Source organism: Chaetodon trifascialis, chromosome 24, assembly GCF_039877785.1.
Source record: "Chaetodon trifascialis isolate fChaTrf1 chromosome 24, fChaTrf1.hap1, whole genome shotgun sequence".
NCBI lineage: Eukaryota > Metazoa > Chordata > Actinopteri > Chaetodontiformes > Chaetodontidae > Chaetodon > Chaetodon trifascialis.
Window position 1 is genome coordinate 8,279,509 of NC_092079.1, and position 19,800 is coordinate 8,299,308.

General features: G+C 43.6%; 2 protein-coding genes across 2 annotated transcripts in view; both read left to right on the forward strand.

Annotated features, from left to right (window-relative positions):
* Positions 1 to 570: 570 nt before the first annotated feature.
* Positions 571 to 4,980, forward strand: LOC139327713 (glycerol-3-phosphate dehydrogenase 1-like protein). The gene is made up of 8 exons (XM_070957641.1): positions 571 to 1,038; positions 1,628 to 1,805; positions 2,659 to 2,799; positions 3,044 to 3,182; positions 3,388 to 3,500; positions 3,614 to 3,847; positions 4,428 to 4,534; positions 4,628 to 4,980. Exons 1-8 carry the CDS (start codon positions 788 to 790, stop codon positions 4,722 to 4,724), a joined length of 1,260 nt encoding a protein of 419 aa, XP_070813742.1. The 5' UTR covers positions 571 to 787; the 3' UTR covers positions 4,725 to 4,980.
* Positions 4,981 to 13,043: 8,063 nt separating this feature from the next.
* Positions 13,044 to 19,800, forward strand: part of LOC139327746 (nck-associated protein 5-like) — a 127,613-nt gene continuing 120,856 nt past the window's right edge. The window contains exon 1 of the mRNA XM_070957687.1: positions 13,044 to 13,263. Within this exon, the coding sequence (XP_070813788.1) occupies positions 13,133 to 13,263 (131 nt within the window). The 5' untranslated portion in view covers positions 13,044 to 13,132. The remainder of the gene's footprint in view (positions 13,264 to 19,800) is intronic.

Consider the following 19,800-nt stretch of genomic DNA (forward strand, 5'->3'; position numbering starts at 1 on the left):
AAACGAGTGGTTATTTGATTTTCGTTTTAAAATACAAAAATTAAAATTGAAATACAGGCGTTTTTCCTTTTCATCATCAAAAACGGATATACGATTTTTTAAAGATGCTTTGATTTTCATTTCTATTTGGAATAACAAAAAATAAAACCAGTAAGAGACAGAAACGAAAAAATGTCCGTTTTTTCATTTTCTGAGACCGGATGTGGTCATCAGCAAGTGTGGAGCCAAATAGCGTACGGTGCTGTCGAAAACTAAAAATCAACCGGAAGTTGAGAATTGTTTTCATTGTATTCGCATGGGTGTAAGCAACAAATCGATTTTTTTAGTTTCTTTTTTCTGACCTTTGCACACAAAAGAAAATAATTTTAGTTTAGTTATTTTAGTTTAGTTAAATTTAAAAAATGCTAAAAATATTTTTGACACATGGTAAATTGCCTGCAAATTATTTGTGTATTTTCATGTTTATTTGTTTGTCTTCTTCGGTAGCTACGTGTACGAGCAGATATATCACTATTGCGTTCTTCAGCAGGACCATTATTTGGAAAAACATCTTAACCGGAAGTGACATCTAATACGCTGTCTGGCTTTACGTCGGTAGGGCACGATAAGATTGTGATGGCCGCCTTCCTTTATTTCTGATCAATAATTGATAATAAATGGCTGTTAAAACATTAGTGCCTTGCACGTGAGGTATTCCTTTCTTCTTTGTACACTCACTGTGTCCACTAAGCGCCATGAAGCCAACCCAGTAGTGAATTATAAGCCTTATATCAGGCAACGTGTGAACATGTTAAAGGCAAATGTTCTTAATGTGTGTAGGCGGCTGTGTTATTACCATGGCTCCGCTGTGGCGAGGGGTGTAGCCATGGCCGGCGAGGGGAGGAGTGGATGGATGGCAGATATCTATCGGGCGTATGAGGAAGTTATAAGAGACAGTGGAAGAAAAGAGCAACAGGGTCGCCAGTTCAGCCGAACATCAGGATTTACCACTTTAAAAATGCCTGCAAAGAAAGTCTGCATCGTCGGATCTGGAAACTGGTAAGCTGTCATTTCTCTTTTAGATGCATCTCAGAAAAAAAAAACAATGCTTTTTTGCGTGTGTAATGGCAATCGGCGCTTAACTGGATGCGGGATTTGATGGCAGATTTACACCCATAAGATCAACACGTAGATCTTGCAGTGCAGCTTACGATGTATGGCAAGTAGAGGAAAATTAAAACGCCCGCTTCCCTTTTGATACCGGTCCACATGTTAAAGGCCTGCCTGAAGGATCAGGCGACAAGCTGCAACAAACTCAAATACAAAAGAGGCAAGTCTCATTATTCTGATGCCTCAGAGTCCTACTGACTATTAATGAGCTTTGGAGATTTTATGGAAGTTTTATCTCCCGTTGCCTCATGATATTATTCTTTACAGGGTGCATGTGTCTCATTTGTAAACTGCTTTCCCAATTTCCCTGCAAATATAAACCTGACAATGAAGTAAAATGCAAACTAGTGCTTGTTTTTTAGCTTCTCATGTTCTTATGAGTCATTGCAGTCTGGATCTTTAGTTTGTTAGCGGTCTTTGTGGTGTTGGTTTGGTCTGAATGAGATACCACTGACTGTCTGTCCCTTGTCTTCTCCAGGGGCTCCTCCATTGCCAAAATAATCGGGCACAATGTCAAAGCATCCAACCGGTTCGACCCCATGGTGAACATGTGGGTTTACGAAGAAATGATCGATGGGAGGAAGCTGACGGAGATCATTAACACTGAGCATGAAAACGTCAAATACCTGCCAGGTCACAAGCTGCCCAGGAATGTGGTGAGTGCCCCATTATGTTTTAATGAAACAGCCCATTTTGTGTCAAAAGGTGATGCAATTCGCTGCAATCCTGGAACAAATCTCCATCCTGACTGCACAGTGAGACTTTACAATGACGAGATAGCTGAACTTTGACCCATATGTCATAAAGTTTATCCTTTGCTGGGTAATTTCTTAAAATCTTTGCCAAATCACACTGATGCAAGAGTCTGTTCACCTCAGCTACATCCTGTCACTATCAAGGAAAAACCCGTGCAATGGCAGGAAATAGTCAGTGTCATAGCAGCCTGGGAACTCTTTTTTCGCTATTAACCATGACATTGCACAATAGTAACTAGTCTACATAAGAGATTTAGTGTTTCAAAGTAATTATTTCTTACACACCTTGAACTTCGTGACACGAAACACGTTGTCATGTTGAGATATTTTCCAAAAAGCTTCTGTACAATCAGGTTTTTGCTTGTGTTGAATTTCTTTTTTTACCATAATTGGTAAATATCAGTGAAGGCAGTTTTTTTTTAAAGATTTTTTTTAAATTGACTCTGGCATTATCCTACTTTTGTGCATTTAGTTTTTTTTTTTTTTGTCGTGTATGTTTATTACCTGGATCGTCTCTGCATTTGTGTAAAATGTTTTGATGATAAGGATGTTAATTATATAAACAAATTGCATGGGATCCAACATGACGTGCCTCAAGGGATTTATATAGAGCAATCTCCTCCAAAGTAGAAAGTTAAATAGACAGAAAGACGTATAACCCAGCCCTGTTTGTTGACATACCCATGTTCCATATATTGGTTCTCTCTTCTCTGACGCCGCTTAAGCACTAACTTTGTTGTTCACACCTCATGAGGTCGCCATTCCGGACGTCACAGAAGCCGTCAAAGGAGCCAAGATCCTCGTCTTTGTGATCCCACACCAGTTCATCAGCAAACTCTGTGATGACATGAAACCTCACATCTCGGAGGGAACCATCGGGATATCGCTCATCAAAGTGAGACCCTGTCATTGTTCTTTGTGCCAGATTTCCTCACAGCAAAAAGGGGAAATGGGGATCGCCTGACCTTGGTTCTTATTGTACTGTCGCCATGATATCACGGGATGTTGTAGTTGAGTAATATACAGACAGTCACCACAGTGAAACATTAAGTATCCACAACCATTACATCCAGACCAGAGGTTATTGCACTGTGTACAGGGCAGAACTTCTTCTTCTTATTATTATTATTGTCATCCAGGGTATCGATGAGGGACCGGATGGACTGAAGCTCATCTCAGACATCATCCGAGAGAAACTAGAGATCGAGGTCAGCGTCCTAATGGGGGCCAACATCGCCAGCGAGGTGGCAGATGAGAAGTTCTGTGAAACCACCATCGGTGAGACGCTGTTTCTTTCATTATTGTCATCAAGTTATTTTAGCATTCAGCCGCACGAATGTTTTGCTGGTGTTGCTTGAAAAGAGGATGCGGTGTGGTGGTCAGACACTGACAAAAAAAGCACAGCGTTACTTCTGCGTTTTATGAGTGTTTAGTGATGTTCTGTTCCTGTCTTTTTCTTTGCAATAAACCCTGTTCAATGCAGGATCGAAAAACGAGGCAAACGGCGCCATCTTCAAAGAACTGCTGCAAACTCCCAACTTCCGCATCAATGTCGTGCAGGAGAGCGACACGGTGGAGCTGTGTGGAGCTCTGAAGGTAGAAACAGCCACATATTGTGCATATTAAGTAGTTATTCCTCAATACGAAAAGAGGGTCCGGATTTAGAAACTTCCCTCAGTGTGTTAATCAAGCAAAATGTTGCATGCCAGAATATTGTGGCTGTAGGTGCCGGATTCTGCGACGGCCTCGGTTTCGGCGACAACACCAAGGCGGCGGTGATCAGGCTGGGCCTGATGGAAATGGTCGCCTTCGCCAAGTTGTTCTGCAAGGGCAACGTGAGCTCCACCACTTTCCTGGAAAGCTGCGGCGTGGCCGACCTCATCACCACCTGCTATGGAGGACGGAACCGCAAAGTGGCCGAGGCCTTTGCCAAATCGTCCAAGGTGAGTCGGGCAGGAAGGTGCACTGTTAGTCTTTGCGCTTTTCGGAAACTGCCCATCACAAACTCCCTTTTTACTATATCAGAATACTTAAGTTACAACAGCATATCAGTAATTTGTGATACTACTGTACATCAGCCACCTTTAATGTATATTGTAGAGGTCATGCATTAATAATAAGAATGATGATAGTAAGAATAAACCTTTTTTGCTTAACACCAAGAAATGCAGCTCAGGGTGCTTTACAGCAAAGAAATCACATGCACCAAGTGCTTCACATAAAGAAGACATACAATGAACATAAAAGCAGGGAGAGAAAATGAATGTAAAATAAGATTGAGAATAAAATCCACTTGAGCATAGCAGTAAAAATACGATGGAAAATAAAACCCATTCAACTGTATAATAAGATAAAGTAAAAAAAAATAGAGTCAATAAAATGCATAAATCCAGTAGCTTCACAGCCATAGAAACACCTTCTGTGGCCCAAAGGCATGGCGCACTCCTTTAACGACAACCTGAGGAGGAAATGAAGATGGGACCGAACAACATTGAAACAGTCTCCGTTTGTGTGTCTCTCCAGTCCATCGCTGAGCTGGAGGCAGAAATGCTGAACGGGCAGAAGCTGCAGGGTCCACAGACCTCAGCTGAGGTCTACAAGCTCCTACAAAAGAGGGACATGGTCAACAAGTGAGTCGAATCGAATTAATGCATTACTGATATTTGCAGCGATGAGGGAAGTGCAGTTAAAACACTGTGACTGTGCTTGATCGACTTCCGCAGGTTCCCGTTGTTCTCTGCGGTCTACCAGATCTGCTTTGAGGGCAAAGAAGTGAAAGAGTTCATCACCTGCCTGCAGAACCACCCAGAGCACATGTGACGGGGCCGGCCTTGAACGCTGCTGCTCCTTCAGTAGCGAAGTCCAACCACTAGAGGGTGAAAGAGATTCATCAGACAGAAACGCACAACGTGGAGCACTTCTGCATGAGATTTACTTCATGGTGACTTTTCACCATGGATCATTTTTCTTTGCTTTAAAAGCATTTTTTAATTGATTTTGTGAAATGCTCTGTAATATTCATTTGGCTCTGGTGCAGGGAAGTTTAAAATATTAATTAAATTATACTTTAAAGATAGTTTTTAAGAGGTACAGTCTCTTTTAATACTAAACTAAACGTCCTCATTTTGTATGGGAGTACTGAAACTTTACAGTTCACTACATGACATTTCATTTACAAGATCCTTTTGTATTGTCTTGTGTAGTTGTTTTTTTTTTTCCAATAAATTCAATTAATAAGAACCTGTCTTTTCGTTTCTGAGTCTAGCTTCAAGTGACGACGCTCATTTTGCCAGGTTTGCGTGTCAGTGATGGATGAAGTGCTGCTTTCTTTCGATCTCCACATGCAAAATATTGTATTCAGAAAATGGGACCTTACCCGTATTCCCAGGCGCTGACGTTCACTGCTGTGTTTGCCGCTCAGTGATTGAGCTGTGCCTTCGATCCCACAGTCAGGCTGTGATGGGCTGAAAGGGATTCCCACGAGGGCCGCGGTAACTCGGTATGAGAGAGTGGATTGAAGAACAAACAGCGTCCTTGTCCCTTCATCTCAGCCGTGTTACAAGCCTGACCGGTGAAACCTTTGAAATTCCCCTGGACTCTATCTGTCTCCCATCACTGTTTCTACGTATTATGTCCCAACCTGTGTCTCTTTCTGTGCTTGTTGCCTTGAAATTGATTGAAAGTCAAAATACTTTAAGATCTTCACACAAGACTAATGCCAGCTGCTCTGTTAGGCTGCACTTGTGCACAGTGGCAGCTAAATGCTAAGATCAGCATGCTAACATGCTCACAATGATGATGTTAACTGTTACACCTTCCTCTTCAGGTCCGTCTTTCTCCATCCCTCCATTGGTGGCTAACTTTGCAAGTTCACCCCCTCCCCCGCAGGATGACAGGCCTCCATGTCCACGGCTGCCCAGATCCCAGGACATCAAAGGCCTCGCTGGAAAGCTCGGGGAGGGTGATGGAAGAGGCTTCAGTTTTAGGGGGCCCATGTTAGGGGCCGCGAGGAGCTTCCACAGGTTCCCGTGGGAGAGCCGGGTCTCGCTGGTCGATGTCCTCCTCTCATCTCCTTACAGTGACTGTCATCGGCGGGTTTCTGAGTGAGTGCTGAGACCCTCGTGGTGGCTTGACACAAGCCCAGATCCTCTGTTTCAAAGAGAAGGCCCACTTTTAGATGAGAACCAGGTTTGAAAGGGGAGCTTAATCACCACGGTAACTTGTCTGTTGGTACCCCTCCTGACCCCACGCACACATGCATCCACTCTCCTCCACTCAGAGGCCCTTTGGACAGTGGATTATAATAGCAGAACAGCATGGATGCAACCATACACTGGTCCAACCGTGCTTAAAGGAATAGTTCAGCAAATCTTTCCAAGTGAGATAAGAGGATCGATATCAATCCTTCTCTCGCGTAAACACCAGAAGCCGTCATGGCTCAATCCAAAGGGAAACATACGCCTTCCAGCACCTCTCGAGCTGACTGATTTGCACTTTGTATCTCTTTCCTTGTTTGCAAAGAGAAATGGAAAAACAACAATTTGTGGTTTTAGGGAGAGTAATGTTTTGAAGCTAAATTGCAAAGCAACTACTTTCGACAGAAGGAACTGTCACGAAGACACCAAGACAGCTGTGGACGGTCGAAGTCTTCCAGACTGACTGGAATGCCGTCACTGGAAAGAGATGGTTGTTGTTGAATTTCTGGATGTGGTATTTCAATTTTGTGAGCACCACAGCCGAAATCCAATTCACCTCCATTGTACTGAGGTGCAGGTGGATATCTTAAAGCAGTACTAGTTTCTATTTTTATATAAACAATGGATTAAATGGTGTTGATGGGGGGAACTGATGAACCGACAGAGACATATCACCTCACTCTGCAATTACACTCAGCTTTATGGAGGTTATTTAGCATCTTTCATCTCATTGCAGCTGCATTTGGCAGCTGTATTCAGGTAAAAAGCTCTTACCTGTAGGCAAGTTAGCAACTAACTAGTTAACATAGTGGAGCATTTTGAATGATATTTCACTCAGGCGTTGGTTGAGACCAAATCTGGGCTAAAATAAGAGAGAAAATCAGACTTAAATTCGCTAAATGGATGGAATCGTGGCTCCAAATGAATGCTAATGTTGCTTTGTTGTTGCTGGATTTGGAAAGAGGCAACTATTTGGTAAGAAATTTTCCTTATTAACTTTTTAATGTGCCAGTGTTCACAGGTTGTTTCTGCTGTCCCCAAGTGGCTAAAGAATAAAATTAAAATTAGCTGCCTGGCTTGATATGAAATGAAATACATAAATAATCTCGCTCCCCTGTGTCCATAACATGGATCAACAGCTGGTGAGGATGCTTGTGTTATTTCTGAGACGTGTAGCTTAAGCCTTATTTAGCATTAAATCATGTCTGCAGCCACCAAGCACATATTGAAGGCCCTTTCACAAGGTTCTTCTTTTAAAATGTGTCACAATGAAACGTCAGCTGGAGACGGACTTCTCAGCTGACTCAAGGAGTTGAAGCCAAGTGTAAAACCATGTGACATCACCCGTTGGTTTGTGGTGTACCATTTTGAAGCCACCAGTTTGGCATTGTGGCAGTTGCCATCTTGGCTTTTTGGCGCCAGAAGCAACCATATTTGGATGAGAGGCTGGAGCCGGGGAGGATAGGCATCAGTGCACCTCTGTCCTGTCCTGCTTGGAGAACCCGAGGACAGGCAATTTCACAAAATGAACATCATGCTGTATTGAAGAAGACTTGAAACTTGCAACTGAGGCCATAAACTAATTTGGAAAATGCTTATTGAGGTAATAGATCACATGAGAAGTGGGTCATGTTCTCATACGTTTACATCCAGTCTGGCTTCTTTTGCAGCCCCCTTCTGGCCATTAGAAAGAATGCAGGTTGAAGGCTCTTCTGCACCGGCTTCACTTTTCAGACCTGGACACTTTGTCCACTACACTATTGATCACCGTGGTTTAAGAATTAGCACAATCTTACATTTGCTAGCTACACTTTCAGAGTCATCATTTAAGCAGACAAAATCTATGGTCGTCTGCTGGAAAATAGAAGCCTGCTTTTGTTTACTTCTGCGAGGAATCAAAGACCTCGCGTTTCAGAAATTACTGCACATTTTGATGATAAATCTGCCACCGTTATCACTGTAAACTCCATGTGTGCAGGGAAAGAGTGGAAAGCCTAAAGCAACAGTAAGTAAGTCGAGCGAGGCTTCGCAAAAGATTAAAATCTGCTTGGAAATGTGTCATACTAGTAAAACCTGCCTGCGTGTATTAACATGGATTTAATCTTTATTGTATGTTTTCTGTATGGTAGACCCAAAATACATATTAAGACCCTCCTCAGCACATTCCACATATAGTGCAGATGTGATTTATGAGGTGTGATGAGACTGAGCGATTATTCATAGTCGGCTTATCACACCTGTGTCTCCCATGGATGAATGTCTCAGTTGTGCATCCAAACTTCTCCCCTGAGCAATCCGTTTAATTCATTTTTTAAATATGTGGGCCACCCCAGGCCCAACCACATGCTTCATGGCTTTAGATTTATGGCGCCCAGAGGAGTCTTGCGTCAGTGTGAAACCTCACACGTAGGCTAACTGATACCTCAAGTCTCAGTGTTTATACTGTACATATCTATCTTTTATATCTTTACATGCAGACTGTCATTTTTTGGATGTGTGTGTGCTTGACAAGGGTGCATGAGAGACTAACCTACATCCTCAGCTAATTACAGGCCACTGATCTCGTCAGCTGTCACCGCCACACTCTTTTTACATGTCAATGACAGCCAAATGGGACCTCATATCCTTCCTCCAGCTCATACAATGCTCTCATTGAAAACATAAGCGATGGAGAGAAAATCAAAAGAGGGATAGCGGAGGACGCCACTCCTCGTCCCAGCTGGCGCTGGCGTGGTGGCAGAGGGCAGAGTCTTGTCTTCCTTCACCTCTGCCCGGTTGTGTTCATCGCCGCCTCAGCCTAATCAGGGTAAGTTCATGGGGATATGCACCCAGATTCTGCCTCTGTGCCTCCTTTTGTGTTTGCCAGCGCTCTAATGAGAGAATAAGAGAAACAGAAGGGTGAAAGGGGTGGAGGTGAAGGCAGCGGTGGCGGTGGGCGCTCGGGTTTGTCTTTTGCTTTTGCAACCTGGGGGGGAGGAAGAGGAGGAGAACTTGGCAGGATGCCTGGCCGTGGCATTGCATACAAACACAGGAGGGAAACACAAGGCCCGTTTGTTTGACTCTCCCATCCTCTAACCTCAGGGAGGGAGGAAAAAGATTACATGAGACAGCCAGAAGATGCGGTCCGTTCCTCGCGTCCTCAGGACAGCCATCGATTCTGCGAAACAGCCGGGGGAATGGATGCAGACGAGACAAATGGAACGCAGTCGACGTCAGGAAATCACTGACCATAATTCAATGAAATGAAGTCAATTTGTACAGTAAAGACTTGGCAGGCTGCCCAGCCTTGCTTAAAAAGGCACTTTGATTAAATATAAAATACTATCAGCCATTATGTAAATCTAGAAAACAGCATCAGGAGAGTAACCACAGTTTATCGCCACGATATATTTCTTTGTAGACAAAGGGCTGACAAAGTCAAAGCTGGATAATGTCTCCTCCCTATTCCCTATTCTGCATTACATCTTGGTTCATATAAATCTCTTTACCTCAATCTCCCGTGGTCTCAAAGTAGCCGACATCAGCGCCAACTCCACAATTCTCTCTGATTTGTGGAAGATGAAATCTTTACCGTATGCACTGTGCTCGTCTCTCTGGAGTCCACGCTTACATGCACGTGAGGACGCTTTCTGGGGCTGCTGATGTGAAAGGGGACATCGCCGGGTTCCCATTGCAGCTGCAAATAACATTGATGTGACATTCCAACATGTCGGTGTAGCGTGGGCCATGCACAAAGCCACTTCCTGCTCCCCTGAAATATTCACGTGGGACATCCGAACTGCAAGAATGATGATTTTTCAAGTTTGATATATGTTTTCCACCATTTGGGTATGTAATTAGCTGTGCGCCACATTATTATTCATTTGAGCCGCATCCTACCTGAAATATCTGCAGACTTTTAAAGGCTTTCATGTCAAAAGTGAAGGTCAGATTTGTTTTCTCCATAAATTTCTATCTATGTTGCACCGCATCTAGACTTTTGGGATCGCCTGGCGTGTCCATTACAGATGTTTGTGGTCGCCTCGTTCAAAATGTCCGACTCATTGGAGACAATACACGCTGGACGGATTTTCTTTAAACAGGTACACCAAAGGAGCTGTAAGCATTGCAGCAAGCTGCAGATTTGACTGCTTTATGGCTGCTTCGGTTAACCACAATTGCAGCGAGTGATCCAAAGGGAGACATTGTGGTTGAATGAGAAAACAGCCTTACGTGTCTGAAAGAAGATGGGGGGATATTGAATTGTATTTATCTATCGATGCATGTATTTCAACATTGTTTCAGTGTCAAAAACCAAGACAAAATAGACTTAAACACTTTGAAGCCTGGAGACGTGTGACTGGGTTTGCATCTGTGTGGCTCCTCTGGGATCTGGGCTTTCAGGGTCCTTTGCTCCAAAGCTCAATATCCTCTTAATATGACACATCAAGGAGACTCTTCGAAGGGTTTTATGTTCTCAGCACTTTCCCTTGGTCAAATGTGCATTCTACTGGGTTCGTATGTTGAAACCACCCTTGAAACTGATGCTCTCAAAACAACAGTTTTCTTGATTTGAAACAGCGATATCTCCACAGTGGCTGATCGGATCTTTAGCATTCAAACTGCATTTGAAATGGCCATCTCCCTTCATTCTTTTGCATTCGAACTGCAAAGATAGCCCAGCCCACAGCCCATTATACTTGTGTCTATTTTCAAGTATGCAGAGGCCGGTTTTCCCTACAGTTGCAATGTGAAAATAGAGAAACAATGACCATGTGCAAAATGCAATTTGTAAAAAAATGATATGAACTTTGTCATCGAGGGACAGTTTCTTCAGCAAAGCACGTTTGCGCTGTGAGGAACTGCATTTCCTCAAGTCATTGCATGCACGTGAAATGCTTTAACCCGTCTCCTGGCATCCTCTCTGAGGTGTTGCAGAATATATATGGCTTTCCTCTCTCTGGTGCTCCACACCAATCGTTTCCTCAGAGCTCCTGCAGGGCTCTGACCTGTGACATGCAGACTGGGACCTCATGCCTGGAATGGATCCGGATGTGCTGCAGGTCAAGATGTATGTTTTGAGGATCATTACCTCCCCGCTGCCCTCTCAGGGCACTAACACATGTGCACATCAGCGCATGTTGACCAAAATGAAGCCTGGCTTTCTGGAATGCAGCTGCCAATAGCTCATATTTTCTGCAAATATACCATTAATACTGACCAGATTTATGCCCCAAAACCTGCCCTGACTAACTAAGTAACTCAAAATGAAGAGTTAAGCTCCTTGACAATAAAAATAAAAAATAAGAGCTAAGGAGAGTGTAAGTGTTTTTCTTTCCTCACTTCAAGATAAGAGCATATCAGAGGAGGGAGATATAGAGGACAGGATATGATTTATGAAGGACAGGGGGATTTAAACAATTTTGCTTTAATAAGATGAGTGTGCACACACGCAGGGACGTATTTACTGTGGAAATCGAAAGTTTCTGCATGATCGAATGTCATTTTTAAAACTTTAATCTGGCAATCTGGTCATTGATTTCCTCTTTTCTATTTGATGAAAAGAATACATCACAAGCTTCCAATCAAACATTTCCATTATCAAATGCTAACTGAAAATGATCTCCTCATAATATTACCCTTCCCCTTCATAACATTTGATGGCAATCAGCATAATACAATGCTGCTTTTTATCTGATTGAGCCTGACATTTAGGTTTAATTGAATGTCCGTGATGAAGGGATGACTTGGGATTGCCTTCTCTTGTTTGGTGTGGCCTTTCTGAACAGCTCAGAAATTGTTTCAAAGTGATTTTTTTCAGTGCAATTTATAACGTCAGCCCACTGAGTCTCATTCTGCCTCCGTGAGCGAGCAATGCAGTGAGTTTAGAGGGGAAGAATGTGACAACAGAATGGAATTACGGGAGAAATTATTGCGCTGAGACCGCAAGGAATGCACCAGAGATGAGGCTGAAGCGGAGCATTTGTTCACAGCGGTTAGGGATGACAAACAGTGGGCGGCTGATGCTCTAGCTGCAGGGCGCTGGCACCCTGGCAGCAGGGTGGAAACATGAAATTGAAAGTTTATTTGTGTAAATGTTCTTTAAAGTTTGATGCATTGTATAAAAAGGATGCAAAAATGAAAAATAAACTAAATATGACATCTGATCCATCGGGATGGGGTTGAGTTGACATCTTTGAGGCTGTGAGGATGGGTGGCAGCGAAGAATGCAGGAGTGCTGCGAGGAGGCCAATGAAAAGCAGAGTGCTGGTGGCTCCCGGCCGGCATAAAGAGGTCGTCTTGGCAGTAAAGCTGCGAGTCATGTGCCTCCATTTAAATGAGAAGGCAAGAAAGGAAAGAGAGACAGAGAAGGGGAGGGAGAGAAATACAGGCTGAGCTAAGAGCTTGGGGACTCTGCCAAGCCGAGACACTTGAGGAATGCATCAGCAGCAGCTCTCGCTTCGCAGTAATGCCATTACAGTTAGTGCTATCTGAGTCAGGAAAACAACTCTTCTGGTCTAGTCAGCAAGTCTCATAGCCAGTGTAAACAGATGAGAGGTAACACCATCAGACCAAACAGAGAAAAACAGCAAAAACTGAATCCTGGGAAAGAAACGTGGACTGAAAGTTAAGAGACTCAAAGCAAAGAAGTGTTTTTGTTTCTTGTGCGCAGGCACGTGTCTGCAAGCCTCTTGCACTTAGCTGCGTGTCTGTCGTTGGAGCGTTTTAGCGAGCATTGTCTTGTCTTGTCAATGTTGGTGGAGTGAAGGCGAGAGGCATGTGGTGTGACTCTTCCAGCCCCGCCAGTGAGTTAATAAACACAGGCCTGTCAACAGCTGCCGGTGATGTAATGTGGAACTTCTCCTCACTCTCCTTATCCTCCCGCCCCACCCCGCCTCCCTAACTCCCTCCACCACCTCCCTCCCTTCTATTTACAAGTCTTACTGGGTGTTGCTGCAGACTTCCAGCACTGGCACCACAGATAGTGTGTTTAAGAGTGTGTGTTTGTGCGTGGCTTCCCCCTGCAACACTCGCAGGGGAATTTATGACAGCATGTTTTCAGCTGCCATCAAAGGAAATTCCACATCATCAGGTTGTCTTCCTAAGCAAAACACCTCTGAGGGTCTGGGAACTGCAGAGCTGGCTGCAGACCTGTTGAGTGGAGAGGATCCGGCCGGCACAGAGTAAGTGAGGACTCCTGCTTGTTTGTCTTTTTAAATTATAGGAGGCTGAGCTGCTTCACCTTCAGTCATGAACAAGGGAGCAAATATGGTTGCACAGCATGACGGGAAAGGAGGCAATTAAGGCGCAGTGTTGGGAAATGTTATGACAACAAATTGACAGTTGCAGTTTGTTTAGTTTGTGACAAGTTTTAGACAAATACATGTCTTTTTTTTAACCAATAAATCAGCCAATATTGACTGTTTCCCAGCTGAGTAACACCAACATGGATATTATTACTAAGGCTTTGTATATTTTAGCTGACTAGCCTAGCTTCAGCCCTTTGACTTTTGGACTTTATTCACAGCATGTTTAATGTTATTTGCACACCAAACACAGAGGTAATTGCTTTAAATAAAGAAAATGAATGTGAGCTTTCCATTTGGAGGGTCTGAAGCATGACAAAAAGATACTGGTCAAGCAGTGTTTACCAACATTACCCTGTGTTGTAAACACATGGGCCTGCATCACTAATTGGCTAAATAGTTGCAGCAAAGCTGAACTTCAAAATGACAAAATGATACTGAAGATGAAAAAAAGTAGCTAAATCATTAGCCAATGTCCCTAATTATCTGCTGAAACCACTGAAGACAATTAACGAGTTTAATACACTTTGAGATAACAAAATAACACTGAGACGAGCTAAAGCAATGTTAGCCAACTATCCTAGATATCCCACGACGTGCTGCAAGATGTAGTCACTAAGTTTATGTGCTAGTTGCTGTAAATCACAATTTAAAGATAAAAAACTGAAAACACAGTTTAAGTAGTAACTAAATTATTATATAGCTCACTAACATGTTAATGCCACTTTATGCTAGCTAATTAACTTAATTAAAGATGTTGTAAGGCACAATTTGTGGATTCGACTCCTCAAATTCTAAAATGCAGATCCTCAACTGGTAAAAACACCCACAACTGCTGACTTTTAACAGATAAAATGCTGTTAACGATTAACTGGAAGCCGATATCTCCGGGGCTTTTCTGAGAGAGAAAACATTCGGCATGACAAACACACTGCTGTTTCTCAAGCTGTCAGCGGCCTGCTGATGAAACGTGTGTGTTCAGTTTTTTAGTGAGCTGCCCACCACATGATGCTTACATACCAAAGTGAGTGGGGGGGGGGCACCGTTGTGTATTTTGATAACGGTCGGAAAATTCCTCTGCCCTCTCTTGGCCTGCTGCATCACCCCTGGGCCTTTGGAGTATATTTTTCTGTCTTTTTTTTTCTACCTGAAGCGCTATCATGAGAGAGTTCAGCAGAGAGTCACACTGTCGGCTGAAGCACGCCGGGTTGCAGCCGAGGGTCCCTCAACAGGAAGCTCAGTTGATTTTTTTTTTCCAGGATGTGTATTAAAGCATCCCACGCATCTGGTGGGATAAGCGCAGGGAATTGCAGGGACTCCCCTCATGAACAGGATGATGACATTGTATTCATTGTTTTTTCCCCCTCACTAGACCTCCAACCCCTCCCACCCTTTTTAAACCCCCACATTAAATTGCCTGCTAAGTACTGCTGACTAAACAAGATTTAAAGCTGCTTAGGCAAGTTCTGGCAGAATCTTTATCATGAAAAGTGTCTGAGAAACACATTTTCTTGTAAGCAGATTGTTTCTCTTTTTCTTGTCTGACATGATTTTGGTTCAGAAGTAATTTAGTTGTTTGCATAGTGGAACGTCTGAGAACCAGTCTTTTCAGTCAGTTCCCAGCTGGGCCTCTGAGGGCCGGCTGGATGGCGCATCACCCATGTTTGACAAGCTTTATTGAACAAGCAGGCTAAGTCAAATATTGATAATGTACTCTTCATAGAGACAGCTTGACTGAGACGGCCCCATGCAAATTTTGTCAAATGCATCACTTACAAAAAAAGAGAAAGAAATAAAATCTCTATTTGAAGAACACTCAAGAAGACAGAACTGGAGCATCTGGTGATGAGTGCAAATATAAGCACAGACGATTAAAAATGCATAACTAGCTGTCACATATCTGTCTACTTATGGCACACCGAATGATTGAACGCCTCACAGTCCCGCAGCATGTCTCGCAGCTTTGTGACTGTAAAAACATACTGAGGAGCTCCATTTGTTGCAGACGAATTAAACATACAGGAGCAAACTTTACTCGAGTCACGTTGTCTTTGCCTTGAAGCATTTGGCACAAGCAGGGGGGTGACTGTTGTTGCATCAACAAGCCAGCAGCCAGGAAAGAACAGCCATTTATTCAGCAAAATTGTCAACATTTACCGGTTTCGCCTCCTAAAAATCCAACGTTTGCTGCTTTTTACTGTTTTACTCTGTAGTTAACTGAATATCTTTGAGTTTTGGACAATAACAGGCAATTTCAGGATGTTAATTTGGAAGTCAGGACCAATCGATTAAGGGGAAAACAGATAAACGAATGGCCTTCATCATCAGTTGCAGCCCTGTCCCTGTTTGTCGAAGCCACCAACAGCTGTACTCTCTCATTATGTTGGAAGGACAGAGGTTGTTTATTCAGCAATATATAGACCATCCTTGGGTTTTTATAACTGCGATGACATGAGAAACTAAAGACATGAGCAAATACCCCTGTGTACCCACACTCAGGTATGTCTCTATTTATACCTAACAATAATGTGACTATTATAAGTCCATACTTCCTTCTAATGATCTGTTTGAAGCACCCAAAAGACAACCCATTGCAAGGAGATTGTGAAAGCGATAAGGATGTGCACATGTTCTGCCTCGCCTTGATTAATGCGAGCATTGTGTTGATGTGGATCCTCCCTCGCTTGCGGCGTCAACATTCATTTTCGAGGGACTGTTAAGTTGACCTGTTAGCCTTGACGATAAGCTTGTCGTTTTCACACTCCTGTGATAAATACTTAAAATATGAACTTCTTGTGACTGCCAGCACGCTTGAAACGGGACGGCAGCAGTGCACACTGGGAAAATTCAGGAAAAGACATTCAGCTGCTGACAGCATAAAACAACACCAGCGTAAAATGTGGCTTATTGTTCGAGGCTCTCAGACACTTTCTGTCAGGCTGTGCCAGGCTACAGTTGGTCGTGCCAACTGTACCGGGACACATGCAGAGGCAAGACCGGACAGGCTGTCCAGTAGAGGGACTCAAAACATCCGATCAGCATAGACCATCTGTGCTGCAAGAATACAGATGGACCTCTCTCTCTGCCCATTAAACCCCACATCAGACACTTGCATGCTTCAATTTTCTCCTCAATGAATGGAAAGTAATAGCACCCCCGACGTCTCCTCCCACTTCCCCCCGTGTAGCAGGCGAATTAAAAGCGAGACTCAAACGTATAATCTTCCCGGTCATTCATTCTTCTCCCCGGACATCATTCAGAAGAAAAATAAAGAGAGAACTGGGCTTTGTATCGTGGGGCATGCCTCTGCGCTGACCCCGTTTCAGTCTCCCCCTCATGCAAGCCAGGCATGGGGCATGGAGACAAAATGAATTGGTTCCTGGGGCAAAGGGGGTGCACCAATCAATGTCCAATCCCCCCCTCCTCCTCCATTCATTTTCAGGCCCTGCCACTTCCTGGCATTGCTCTTTTTTTGGGGCGGCGGGGTATTGATCATAGAGGTCCGAGTCGCTATTTGGCCAAGAGGCTTTTGTTTCTGAGACCTCTGTGTTTTCAAAAGGTTTGTAATAGATGTGAGCGCTAATTGGAAACTCATGCAAAATGCACGTCTGGAATCCCCTTCAAGTCCTCGGCTCTCCCTCCTTCATTCTTTCCCTCCAGATGGCCATTTAAATATTTGCTTAAATCTCTTTTCTCCGTCACCTACCATGGAGTTTAACGTATAACCCATGACCCAATCAATTCACAATGAAAAAGCAAACGCAGGGCATTCTTTTATTGCAAATTCCACCGCAATTATTCTTCGCAGAAAGGTTTTGTTTCATGGGGAAAAAAGGGCAAAGTTCAAGCGCACTTCACCCACTTGATATCTGTGTTTGAACGAACCATGACAAAGATTTCTCACTTGCGGCGACTCTTTGCACAGTGTGAAATGTGAATATGTGTGGGTGAATGCCTGACTGTATTGGGTACAAAGGGCAGCATTGTCAGTTGCAGCAGAGTGTGGTCTCTGTAACACTTCCAAGTCAAAAGCCAGAGGGTGGAGCAACAGTGTTTCTTCAGCAGACCTTTACTGTATGAATGGGATTATTCCGGCTGCAGTCTTAGAAAAAAAAAAATTAAGATAAAAGTTCCAGTAAAAGGCCGGTGATTGAAATAAGTGCACAGCTGCCTAATTCCCCTCAGTTTAAAAAGGAACAGTATCAAATCTGTGCCATGACAATCCATATTCATGGACAACCTGGCCTTATTATCACCGTTTATCCACGAGGCTCACAGTCTGTTTTCAGCGCAGCGATCTCTCAATGGGTTTAAGTGTTATCATTAAGCTGTTATCCCCTCACATTATCCCTGTCGTAGTTTGGAGCTGTCTGGGGCTCTGCGACCTCAGCTGTGTCCTCCCTTGTTCCTGGAGCAGATGTTAAAAAAGAGCGCCCCCCCCCCCCAACCACCCACCCACCTCAAACAACCTCACCATTCGGGTTGTACACACACACAGACACACACTATCCCACAGCGCCTCCTCCCTTCACCCTGGCATCTAATTAGGCCTACAGCACAAAGACTCCCAGATGTCAGCGTCCTCCTGGCCTCCTTTGATTATATCCTTTCCACCCCACTGGCTGGCTTGCCGACTGGCTGGATGGGCGGCTGGGGGCCGTGTGGACTATAGGCGTCGACGCGTGTCACTCTGCGCAGGTCAACACCGAACCAGTTTAACATATCAGTAATTGCTTTTGGTGTAAATCACAGGGAGTCCGCAGGGAGGGAGGACAGGCCTGAATGGGTTGCAGTTGCAGAGAGGTGCTTAGTTTGTCATAAACGTCGACAAAGGAGCGTTTAAATTTGTCAGCTCTTTAAAAAAAAACGGTCTTCCTGTTCACATGAAGCGTGGGTTGAGCTAAACACAAGACCAAGTCGCATCTTTTACGAGCACCGCATTGCTTAACTTTAATCTTTGAGTCCCCAAACCAGATCTTCTTCAACCGCTGCATATTTAAAATAGCATTTGTCATGGCTAACAGTCGCTAAGTGTTTCATTTCCTTTAAAGTCAAGCAACCAAGAAGCACAAACGATGTGTGGACAGTCAACAAGTTTGTCGGCGGAGGAAAATTGGCCGCGGCGCTCCTTTTTTTTTACAGGCATCGGCTTTCGACAGCCAGTCAGGCTTCCACGCTTCTCTGAGCACTGGTGCTGCCCAGTGAATACTTAGCGGATGAGATGTTGATCACCAGCTCTGTGAAACATATTGGATGGCCTAGAATAAACGTCTCAACTTCCAATATAACCTCACATTTAAATTGGCAGAAAAATGCTGCGGCATCAACGCGCGCGGTCCTGACAAACCGAAGCAATGACAGCATGCCCTTACAGGCTATTTTATTCCTGCTAGTGCTACTTAGTTAGTGCTTTTTAGCAAGCCACACTGAAAGCTAAAGTTAAAGCAGGAAAAATATGTCATCATCCTCTTTATAAGTATGTGATTGTTTGTTCTGAGAGCTTTCTTTCCCCCTCAACAGACTTTTATTGAAAAAAATGATGCACAGTGGTGTACAAAATGCCAAAGTACAGAGAGAAGAATGCTTTTCCAGCCTCATTTAAGTATATAAGCTAAGAATTGCTTGATTGTTTTGCTTTATTTTGCCCCAACACTATCAGACAATTGATAATTTACTGGGCTTTTACTGGGTCTTTAACCATCTCAGCTGAATGCATTGACTGACGGCAGGCAACTTGTCTCTGGCTCCGACTGGCTGGGTGTTGAAGGTCGTAGCACAGAGTAGATTTGGAATGTAGCTTAATTTATTTTTAATCTTTTTTATTTTCCCGTTGAGATCAAAAATCTCTTTTATGAGAGAGACCTGGCAGCTAGCAGCCGTGCAAAATCGCAACATATTAAAATACATCCATGATGTGCAAAAGTTCATCATGTGTCTTATCATGAACGGGGGAAGTGAAGCAGATTGTGAATAACTTTTTTTTTTTTAATGAAATCAGCATTGCAATTATTGTATCTTAATTTCTTTTCTTGATCTCAAACTCAAATCAGCCTTTTGGAGCTTAAGGGCAGCTGACAGCAAGAAGACTTTGCTTTGTTTAACCGTCAGAGGAGGTAGGAGTTTTCTTGCGTTTTATCGCCTGCCTTTATCTGAATGCCCCTGATATCTGGCTTTTAATGTGTTTGCTTAATCTTTATCACTTCCGATCCACCCACTACCTCATCCCTCACACTTTCTATACGCTAAGGAAAATGGTGTCAGTGTTTTCTACGTCTGGTCTGGGCAATCAGGCGCAGTGCTATAATCCATTTTAATCATTTACTCTCAATTTCCTATAAACTCCCCCTATCTCTGTATCCAGGGGAAGCCATGGGCTTTACTTCCTCTCCTAATCTCCAGCGGAAAGGGACCAAA

Coding starts and splice junctions, on each gene's coding strand:
- LOC139327713 (XM_070957641.1), top strand. CDS start 788: ATGTTAAAGGCAAATGTTCTTAATGTGTGTAGGCGGCTGTGTTATTAC. Junction 1,039..1,627: donor ATCGTCGGATCTGGAAACTG/GTAAGCTGTCAT, acceptor TGTCTTCTCCAG/GGGCTCCTCCATTGCCAAAA. Junction 1,806..2,658: donor ACAAGCTGCCCAGGAATGTG/GTGAGTGCCCCA, acceptor ACACCTCATGAG/GTCGCCATTCCGGACGTCAC.